This window comes from Phyllopteryx taeniolatus, chromosome 19 (assembly GCF_024500385.1).
Source record: "Phyllopteryx taeniolatus isolate TA_2022b chromosome 19, UOR_Ptae_1.2, whole genome shotgun sequence".
In the NCBI taxonomy this organism is placed as follows: Eukaryota; Metazoa; Chordata; class Actinopteri; order Syngnathiformes; family Syngnathidae; genus Phyllopteryx; species Phyllopteryx taeniolatus.
Window position 1 is genome coordinate 1,179,629 of NC_084520.1, and position 11,814 is coordinate 1,191,442.

At 39.5% G+C, this 11,814-nt stretch overlaps 1 protein-coding gene across 1 annotated transcript; it reads left to right on the forward strand.

The window, feature by feature from the left end:
• Positions 1-943: 943 nt before the first annotated feature.
• LOC133469515 (oocyte zinc finger protein XlCOF20-like) lies at positions 944-10,958 on the forward strand. Its single transcript, XM_061756694.1, has 2 exons — positions 944-1,510; positions 8,841-10,958. The coding sequence occupies exons 1-2, from the start codon at positions 1,390-1,392 to the stop codon at positions 9,917-9,919; spliced, it is 1,200 nt and encodes a 399-aa protein (XP_061612678.1). The 5' UTR covers positions 944-1,389; the 3' UTR covers positions 9,920-10,958.
• Positions 10,959-11,814: the final 856 nt, after the last annotated feature.

The following is an 11,814-nucleotide window of genomic DNA, read 5'->3' on the forward strand; positions in this document are numbered from 1 at the left end:
CCGTAAGTGCAACTTAAAACTCTACTATGCAAAGCAAAAGCATTTGATTTGCATTTTAAAATGGAAAAAGAAATACACCTTGATTTTCTTTTTGTCGTCTGGAACAACTAAGGAAAAGTTAAATAACGGTTTGATTTTCAATTTTCATTTCTAAAACAAAAATAGAATCTAACACGGGACACAAATCCAAAAATGGCCTGCATATTTGATTTGCATTGGCGGAAGTTGTCACCGAGAAGAACAGTGTTCTTGTTGGCCAGCAGAGGGCGACAGTGTGGTACCTACACATGCCAAATATCGGAAAACACGGAAGAACTAGGAGGGGGCCCAAGAACCTATTCTCAATTTGGAATTTTATGAATGAAAGAAGAATCCTTTAAAAAAAAAATTCAGAGGTTTTCCCCATGAAAAATTTTTCTACAAGGGTTCATAAAAGACATTGATAACTGCTGTATTTGTGAAGAATCCCCTGAAAATATATTTCATTTCTTTTGAAATTGCCCACTCTCTGCCCATTTATGGAAAGATAGTTATAGTTTGATTCTCTTCTGTGAAGAACAAAATCTTTCTCTTTACTTGGAACATATGTCGTTTGGCTTCATCAACTGCACCTGTGAACAAACAAACAAAAAAAAAACTGTTTTATATTATTAATCTCATTACACTATTGGCTAAATGGCATATTCGTAAATGTCAATACACTCATAAAAAAAAAAACACTGTTTTGCAGTTGTGAAAATGAAGGCAAGCGATACATTAGGTCTATTAGACACCCCACGAATGTGAAAGCACGTACAATTTGAGTTATGTACTCCATATAATTTATTTCTGTAATGACACTGAATGTTTGCGTGTGTATTTCACACCCTGGTGATTGACTTTTTATGTTTCGCGTTGATTAATAATACGCATTTATGGAACAGATGAGACTTTTTTTTTTTTTTTTTTGTCGATTCGAAAGTCCGCATTATTAAAGTTTGACCCATTGGACTTGCCATACACCGTCGGCTGACGCGTTGACGCAGGAGCCAATCATGTTGCAGCGGGGTGTGTCTTGCCAAGAACGCGAGTAGGATTCTAATAACGCATCTCCGCGCTTGTGTTCTTCTTTTTTTTTTTTTTTTTTTTATTTCTTTTTTTTTTCCTCCCACGAAACGACCCCACGCGGTTCACTAAACCCTTCTGGATTAGTACGGACTAAACCCAAGACGTCCTTCACTACTTTACTGTACTAAAATATAATTTTTGAAATCTAGGCCTTGGGTAAACTCTTGTCGGTGCATCTTGAAGCTTGAATGTTCGGCTTAGTTTACCTTGCTAACAAAGAGACGCGTTTGTAATCGGCACATCGCTACGCAGAGATCCGGTGTTGCGAGTGTCGTGTGCAAAATGTGCGCGAGAAAGACGGCAAAATTCGAGGAGGAACTTTGTGGACGAAAAGAGGAGAACGAGCCCCAATTTAAAACTCTGGCTGTTTGCAAGCAGACTCGAGTTGGCTCACAAGCAGCAGGTACGTTCACTTCTCACCGATTTAGGGAATACATTCCAACGGTAATAATAAAAGGTCACAAAAACTGTCCGATTGTCTTCATGTGTGTAGAGTTACATGGCCGCCAGGGACATACAGGGGTGCCGATGTTTGCTCAACCACCCCTTGGTGCCCGAGGTGCCCATTTGTCAGCTCGAGGAAGGGTTCTTGTTGTCCCATTTCAGGATTATGGAGGCTACTGTGCTCTTAGGAACCTTAAATCCAGCAGATTGTTTTTTTTTTTGTAACTTTGGCCAGATCTGTGCCTTGCCACAATTCTGTCTCTGAGCTCTTCAGGCAGTTCCTTTGACCTCATGATTCTCATTTGCTCTGACATGCACTGTGAGCTGTAAGGTCTTACATAGACCGGTGTGTGGCTTTCCTAATCAAGTCCAATCAGTATCATCAAACACAGCTGGACTCCCATGAAGGTGTGGAACCGTCTCAAGGATGATCAGAAGAAATGGACAGCACCCGACTTAAATATATGAGTGTCACAGCAAAGGGTCTGAATACTTATGGCTGTGTGATATTTCAGTTTTCTTTTTTTAATAAATATGCAAAAAATTCAACAATTCTTTTTTTTTTTTTTTTTTCTGTCAATATGGGATGTTGTGTGTACAACCCCAATTCCAAAGAATTTGGAACATTGTGTTAAACATAAATAAAAACAGAATACAGTGATTTGCAAATCATGTTCAACCTATATTTAATTGAGTGCACTACAAAGACGAGATATTTCATGTTCAAACTGATCAACTTTATTGTTTTGAGCAAATAATCATGAACTTCGAATTTTATGGCTGCAACACGTTCCAAAAAAGCTGGGACAGGGTCATGTTTACCACTGTGTTGCATCACCTTTTCTTTTAACATTCACAGATGTGTAAGTTACCCATGCCATTGGCACTAACACAGCCCCATACCATCACAGATGCTGGCTTTTAAACTTTACATCCATAACAGTCCGGATGGCTGTCTTCTTCTTTGGCCCGGAGGACACGACGTCCACAATTTGAAATGTGGACTCGTCGGACCACAGAACACTTTTCCGCTTTGCATCAGTCCATCTTGGCTGAGCTCGGGCCCAGAGCAGCCGGCGGGGTTTCTGAGTGTTGTTGATGAATGGCTTTTGCTTTGCATAGTAGAGTTTTAAGTTGCACTTATGGCAGTAGCGCCGAACTGTATTTACTAGACTTTACACCGATTTTATCGGCCTGATCGGTATCGGCCGATATTTAGCATTTAATGCTGATCGGCTTTAATGTCATAATTCGCTGATCCAATCAATGACTGCAAAAGACACCTTGTTGCGTGTCTTTTGACATAGTACTGTAAATGTCTGATGACCAAAGAAGTTATTTAAAAAAAAAAAGCCTCGGCGGTGTGGGACAGACAACACGTAATGCCCGGATCAAACTACAAGACAAATTTGCTCTTTCGCGATTGCAGACTGTCAGACGACTGCAATAAAATCTTGTATTCCGTATCCCGTTTTTTCCGGTCATTGGGCTGTATCTTGTCAACTCAAATGCGACCGGATACACTGGTTACCGTGGGGACGACGACAACAGTGGAGCGCGCCGACAGTATTATAAGGACAAAATGGGGGAAAACGTGTATTGGTGATCACCCGTGCTCAGGACAGGAGAGGACGATCGTTTAAGGCTCCCTTGAGGTACGTTCCCGTACTTTTAAAGACGATACGGCTTGCAAGCAGGCAATAAAACGCTATTTTGCCGAGCAAGCTAGCGGTAGCACGAACGGTTGGACGTAAACATGCCGCCGTTCTGTCGAATCATGCTCTAAAGTTTCGGTGTGGGTGAAGTCATTTAATTAAAACTAAAGTCATTTAATGACAGTAAGTTAGCAGCCGTTATTTCTTGCTTCGACCGGACTGATTAGAATCCACGATCTGACGAGAGCAGTGATTTCCAACCTTTATGGAGCCAAGGAACATATTTTACAATTGAAAAATCTCACGGCACACCAACAAATGAAAATGTCACAAAAAGTGGAGACATTAATGACTGTATTTACTTCCTGCCATCTAATAGAAGACCATTCATTTGTTCTGTCTGTCACTTATGCCTCACTGGCATAAATAGAGGAACAAAGATACATTATTTATTGTAAATATATATTTTTAAGCAATTAAGTACACAAGTATATACAGTAAATGAACAGGTCATTTAAATAGACACATTCCTCCATCTTGTAATCGGTTATCGTTTTTTTAAACTCGTTGATCGGCCCCAAAAAGTCCTGATCGTGTAAAGCCTAGGATTTACTGACATTGGTTTTCTGAAGGGTTCCTGAGCCCACGTGGTGATATCCTTTACACATTGATGTCGGTTTTTGATGCAGTGCCGCCTGAAGGTCATTCAATGCTGGTTTTCGGTCTTGCCGCTTACATGCAGCGATTTCTCCAGATTCTCTTAACCCTTTGATGATATTATGGACCGAAGATGATGAAATCCCTCAATTCCTTGCAATTGTACGTTGAGGAACATTGTCCTTAAACTGTTGGACTATTTTCTCACGCACTTTCAAGCTCCTTTTCTACCCAATCACGGCACCCACCTGTTCCCAATGAGCCTGTTCACCTGTGGGATGTTCCAAACAGGTGTTTGATGAGCATTCCTCAACTTTTTTGCCACCTGTCCCATCTTTTTGGGAACGTGTTGTAGAAGTTAATGTTTGTTTGCTAAAAACAATAAAGTTTATCAATTGGAGCATTCAATATCTTGTCTTTGTTGTGTATTCAATTAAATATAGGTTGAACATGATTGGCAAATCATTGTATTCTGTTTTTATGTTTGACACAACGTCTCAACTTCATTGGAATTCGGGTTGTACATTTGTCAGGAAAAAATATGAACTGAAATAATTTTACCAAATGGCTGCATTATAACAGAGTGAAAAATTTAAGGGGGTCTGAATACTTTCCGTACCCACTGTATGGTTGTGTGGTATTTCAGTTTTTCTTTTTTAATAAATCTGCAAGAATTAAGTTACATTTTTTTCTGTCAATATGAGGTGCTGTGTGTAGATTTAATGAGGAAATCAACTTTAATGATTTCATAAGATGGCTGTAATATCACTGGAAAATGTATGGGGGTCTGAATACTTTCCATACCCACTGTACATTTACTGCAGATGGAATGAGACACACACCTTCCAGAAAGTTCAACTTTCATCGAGTCAGTCCATATAATATTCTCCCCAAAATCTTGGGAATCATCCAGATGTTTTTTTGCAAAAGTAAGACAAGCCTTTGTTCTCTTTCGTTAGCAGTGGTTTTCACCTTAGCCATGGACGCGCAGTCTCTTCCTTATGGTTGTGTCATGAACACTGACTTTACCTGGGTCAAAGGAGGCCTGCAGTTCTTTAGAAGTTGTCTCGAGTTCCTTTGTGTCCTCCTGGATGAGTCATTGCTATTCTCTTTGTAGGTCAGCCACTCCTGGGTAGGGTTGGGCATCGAGAACCGATTGGAACTGGGACTAAATTCCGGTTCTCCCGGAATCGTTTATATTTAAACATTTGTTCCCAGTTTCGATGCCTAAATTCCGCAGACTGCAAAGAAGAAAGCGCTGTAAACCAACAAAAGAACGTGCACGAAGACGTGCTTGTGCCCAACGGCGGTGGCGAACAAAAGTCTTTTTAAACCTGTCCTGTTCAACTGCATGGCCTTGATGAAATCGTGGATCTGTATGCCTTTGTGCTGGAACAGTTTTGCTGTGCAATAGGGGAGTTTGAACTACTCCCTCGGCTTATATTAAAACATAATGTAACGTAATGAAGAACCCAAAGTTCACTGTGGCTTCGCTCCAGAGATGCAGTCGGGAGATGGGAGAAAGTTCAAGAAAGTCAACCATCACTGCAGCCTTCCACCAGTCGGGGCTTTATGGCAGAGTGGCCTGATGGAAACCTCTCCTCAGTGCAAGACTCATGAAAGCCAAAAACTAAGCCAAACTACGCGTGGAGTTTGCTAAAAAAAAACACCTGAAGGACTCTAAGAAGGTGAGAAATAAGATTCTCTAGTCTGATGAGACCAAGATACAACTTTTTGGCCTGAATTCTAAGCAGTATGTGTGGAGAAAACCAGGCACTGCTCATCACCTGTCCAATACAGTCCCGACATTGACGCATGGCAGTGGCAGCATCAGGCTGTGGGGTTGTTTTTCAGCTGCAGGGACAGGACAGCTGGTTGCCATCGAAGGAAAGATGAATTGGGCTAAGTACAGGGATTTCCTGGACAAAAACCTTCTCCAGAGTGCTCAGGAGCTCAGACTGGGCCGAAGGTTCTCCTTCCAACAAGACAATAACCCTAAGCACACAGCTCAAATAATGGAGTGGCTTCAGAACAACTCAATGACTGTTCTTGAATGGCCCAGCCAGAGCCCTGACTTAAACCCAATTAAGCATCTCCGGAGAGACCTGAAAATGGCTGTCCACCAACGTTCACCATCCACCCTGACAGAACTGCAAGGAGGAATGGCAGAGGATCCCAAAATCCAGGTGTGGAAAAACTTGTTGCATAATTCCCAAAAAGACTCATGGCTGTATTAGCTCAAAAGGGTGCTTCTACTAAATACTGAGCAAAGGGTCTGAATACTTATGGCTGTGTGATTTATTTTTTTTTTTTTTTAATAAATCAGCAAAAAAAATCAACAATTCTGTTTTTTTCTGTCAATATGGAGTGCTGTGTGTTCATCAATGAGGGGGGGAATTTATTTAAATGATTTTAGCAAATGGCTGCAATATAACAGAGTTAAAAATTTTAAGGGGTCTGAATACTTTCCGTACTCACTGTAGCACAGCATTTCAGAAAAAGAACATCATACCAACAGTCATACATGGTGGTGGTAGTGTGATGGTCTTGGGCTGCTTTCCTCCTTCAGGACTTGGACAACTTGCTTTCCGTACACAATGTAAAAATTAAAAAGAATAGAGAAGACAAAAACGTACTTTCTATTGTTAATATATTATTTTCAGATGGCGTTTTACACAGGCAGAGGAATCAAAGATCTAGGTCAGGGGTAGGCAAACTACGGCCTGCACACCTTATGATCATTTCAATCCAGCCTGCCAAAGATAGGATTTGGCTGATTATCAAAATCATGACTACATGACAAAATCATGACTACATTCATTTGACCTTGTCCTGTTATATACGATTATACACGAGAAATTACGGTAATTTGAATGTACATCGGTTGCACGTGATTAAAATGTTAAAATTACATAATTTTAATACAATTATTTTATTTATTTTATTAAATTAAATTTAATAATTGCAAACCATCTAGTGGTTATAAAAAAGATCTACACTTTCATTCCAACATGCCACCGCCACCTAGTGGTTATAAAAAAAGGTGTAGCCAACACTTTCATTCCAATATGACAGGGGGTACGAATGACTGCATACATGTACAGTTTAAATACCCTGGCAGAATTTGTAAAATATAGTTGTTGTTTTTTTTATATGACTGAACAACAACCATCATTAATTTCTTTATGGTTAGGTTATGTTTAATGATGATGCTTTTCTGAAATGCTGACTGTTTAATTTGAATCCCGTGAGAATAAAATTAAATGTGTTTCGCCTGGTCCTTCATCTTTAAAGAATTGTACCCGTCTTACAAATTCTGCCTGGGTAATCAAACATATGAGCACAACTGTGTGTTTTCTCATTTACTAAATAAAAGTAGGGCTGTGAATTTCAAAATAAGAGCAAGTAAAAAAAAAAAAAAAAAAAAAGGATTGCGTGTTCAAATAAAGTGCTTAACGTCAGAATAATTATTAAAACAACTAACAAAATACAGATAATACTTCATGTTTTGATCACATGGGCAGAAGCAAAATCATGCATTGTAAAAATGCACTATATATAGGTAGAAGGGTTTGGTTATTTGGTTTAGGTGGCCAGAAATGAACAGGAACTGCCTCGAAATGAACCAGAAGTAAACTGTTCTGATCATTCCTCTTCTCTTCACCCCCCCCCCCCCCCCGAATTTTAAAATAAACGCCCAAAATTAATATATATTTTTTTGTATTTACCTCTGGGTTCCACATTTCTTAATTGATTTCAAACCATTCCAACATCAAACAGTTCCACTCATTCCACGTAATTCCATAATTGTCGATTGGTAGCAAAGTATTATTCAATATATAGAATTCATGACACGTGAACCTGAAAAGTGTACAATGCAGTGAATAGAATGTATAATTGATAGTACAAATTATGATTAGATTGTTAATCAGATTCATGTTCAGAAAAGTATCACCGAGTGAAGTTTTATCAGTTATGCACATTTACAGGACTTATGGCTGTCCTGATGGAGCCAAAGTAAATGTCACTCAAGTGTAACTATACAGTCTTACAACTATTTGCTTGCTCAAAGCTTATTTGCAAACATATGACCTGTAACCAAGCTTTTACTGGAAAAAGGACATCTCAAGTCTCAACCCACTTGGGGAAAGTTCCAGAGAATGGGTTCGAATAAAATAGTTTATCATTACCTGTAGAGCCTGAGCCCTAGATCTCTCTCAACTGTGTCCATGCCTATTCTCAACTCAAAATTTTAAGGTTGACGAATGTTCAATCTGATCAATCAAATATGCCTTTTTCATTTGAATTGAATTTTCTTTTCATTTTTGATTGTACTTTGGATTTTCACAATTTAGGCGGTTTCCAGTGACCATCTTTTAAAACTCTGAATGTAACCAAATGTTCTCCTTGAACTGATGTTTTTGGACTGGTCTGGTTTTTATTTCAAAGGGAACACTTCATCTCATCTGTTAGTGAGTAGATATTTCACACCCAGTTCCTTTTTGTGAGTTTTATTTTTATTAATTGAAGCTTTGCCCTTCAAAATCTGGTGATTAAATTACCTTTTTCTGAGCATAGAAAAATGTCATTTTCTTTTAAGAGTAATGAGTGCAGTGTTATCAATGTTTGCAGACCTAATAACATCAACACAGCCATTGATTATTTTTGCTCTATTTTTGAAAGGTTATTTCGGCTAAAATTTTAAACCCAATAACAGGTCCTGGCTGTCGTATCAAGACCGTCTAATTCTACCTAGGTCAATTTTAAGTGTCTTAGACCATAGCGGGGAGAGCAGCTTTAAAGAAGTGTGGTTAGAGTTTTACCTGACATGTGCTACGGTTACTCTGTCAAAGTAAAGCCTAACTTAAGCGGGGCCAGCGCTTCACAAATGGCTGTGAGAGCCTAGGCGAATCTCTCTCGACACAAAATTGTTTTTACGAACCAGTTTTTCTTTTTTTTTTTTTTTCCTTCTTTCAGACATCAGTGAAGATCTTCGTCCTCAGCGGCAGGACCCAGCGCCCCCCCACATTAAAGAGGAGTTAGAGGATGAAGTGTCCTCCCACATTAAAGAGGAAAAGGAATTGGAGCTCCCTTACATTAAAAAAGAGGCGACTGAGGTCCCCAACATTAAAAAGGAAGAGGAGGAGGAGGATATCACCAAGTTGGCATCAGCTAGTGTTCCTTTCAAGAGTGAAGATGGTCAAAGTGAACAGCACAGAGGTCCAAGCAGCAGCTCCAGTCAACACATGAAAACAGAAGGTGATGGAGAAAACTATGGAGGATCACAAGGACACGGCCTCTTAGCTCCACTATCAAATCGTAACAACACGTCACACTCTCCTCACAACGATGATGATAAAGACTCTAAAGGTGATATGACATGTCACACTAACAAAAATTGCTGGAAATGTTTACAGTGTGGGAAAACCTTTGCTCATAAGAGCGATGTAAAACGGCACAGGAGAATACACACTGGAGAAAAACCTTTTCCTTGCACCATTTGTGGCCAACGATTCACTCAGAGCGGGGCCTTAAAAATACACACACGGAAACACACTGGTGAGAAACCTTTTGTCTGCTCAGTCTGCGGTAAACGATTCTCTGTAAAGGGAAACTTGACAATACACACGAGAATACACTCTGGTGAAATACCCTTTGCCTGTTCAGTTTGTGGAAAAAGATTCAATACAAAGGAATATTTAAAAATTCACACAAGAACGCACACTGGAGAGAAACCTTTTGCTTGTTCAGTGTGTGGCCAAAAATTTGCTCGGAAAGGAACCTTAAAAATACACACAAGAAAACACACTGGTGAGAAACCTTTTCCCTGTTCAGTTTGTGGCCAAAGATTTACTCAGAAAGGGACCTTAAAAATACACACAAGAAAACACACACATGAATTACCTTTTGCCTGCTCAGTTTGTGCTGAAAGATTCTCTCATAAGGAAGATTTAAAAACACATGCAACAAAACACCAGAGCTGTCAAATGTTACGGATCGTCCATATTGTGGTACGGAAACCACTGAATGCCAACTCCAACTCGTTAGGCCCGTAACGCTAACGGTTCTGGATATTGAAAACAAAATCCAGCGTCCGTCATAAACGGCCAGTATGGCAGTGTGTCGGGTCACCATATAAAGATAAAAAAGTATTGGACCTAAAATTGCCCCTGGGGCACCCCACATTTAATTTCATGTGTTCCAGAGGAACATGTATCCATACTTACAAAAAATGATCCTAGAGATAAGACCTGAACCAGTTAGAAACCGTACCAGGGAGCCCCGTCAGGTTTCTGAGTTTGTTTCATAAAATGTGATCTACTGTCTGCATTACACTTGGTTTAATTTAAAATCTTTAAAGGGCTGTCTCTGTGCTGTGGTTCATCCTAAAACTGGATTGATAGTTGTCAAAAATATTCTTTCTGTCAAATTGTTGAGAATAAGCACTCATGCTAAAATGAAGCAATACCGCTGCTTTGTCCATGTTTTTTTTTGTTTTGTTTGTTTTTTTGTGATGTGCATATCAAATAAGCAAACGATGGATTGAAGTAGTGAAGAAACATCGACTCTTTGGGATAAGGTGGACAACCGCTTGTGATCCTGACTAAAATGGACATACATTTTGTAATTTATTATGTAACTATATCACATACTGTACAGTTTCTCGTCAATGTATTGGTGGTATTTATTTTTGCTGTTTGCTGCCAGGTCGGAATTGCAAAATGAGAATCTGTTCTCAATGAACAAAAACAAACTTCATCAAAATAAATACAAAAGAGGAAAATAATGTACAGGAAACAGCTGATAGTATCTTATATATCAAGGAAGGAGCTTCGAAGATAATAACACAGATGATTATTGATATGGTTAGTTTTTTTTTTTTTTTTTTTACTGAATATTGTATTATCTTATGTGTAAATAAAAGTCTCACAAGTGATTCAAAGTTTTTTTTGTTTTTTTCCGTAATTTACTCCAACGACATGCTCGGGTAACAATCACTTCACGTCAATGAAGAAAGCTTTTACGCCAGCTCGTGTTATCAGTACATCTTCCCCCTTCATGACGACAAACATATACAACAGAGACTGTCAGAGGGAAAACAATACGTACAGGAACAAGCAGCATACACTGCACCATTAAAACATTCCTATGTGGATTATGAACACTCCTTTTCAAACATTTGCAGGGCAATTTGGAACACCAGCCACGCCCTGCTCTGACCTGCCAAGCTGAGCAGAATGCTGCACTACATGGGTCTATTTCACTCTTACTAACTTGTGTTACATTGTCACTAAAAGTGTCTGTCATTGGTGTCTTAGTGCTAGTGATGACTAGGTGAAACTTCATGAAGCATTGTAACACTTCAGCCGTTGGTTCGAGTAATGGTTCATTTCTTGATGCATCATTGCACACGAAACCACCTGCTGGCCAGTTAGGGTCAATTTCCCAACATAAAGTGTCAAATATAATATTTTTGAACATATTCTGTGGGGCCGGCACGGCGGACGACTGGTTAGCACTTCTGCCTCACAGTTCTCCGCCTGTGTGGAGTTTGCGTGTTCTCTCCGTGCCTGGGTGGGTTTTCTCCAGGCACTCCGGTTTCCCCCCACATCCCAAAAACATGCATGGTCGGTTGATTGAGGACTCTAAATTGTCCGTAGGTGTGTTCGTGAGTGTGCGTGGTTCTTTGTTTCTGTGTGCCCTGCGATTGGCTGGCGACCGGTTCGGGGTGTGGATGGATGGATATTCTGTGTGCTTTAAATGTTCCTCAACAGTGGTATGGCAGGTGTCACTTTGGGGAAATGGCATGGGCTTAAGAGGGTAGATTATTTTAAAAGTGCTTATTTAGAAATGTTTATCATCTTTTTTTTTGGTTTGTTTTTTATTTTAAGTCATTCATTCAAATGGAAAATTATATAAACTGGGGTACAGGAATTTTTCCCCTCTCAGT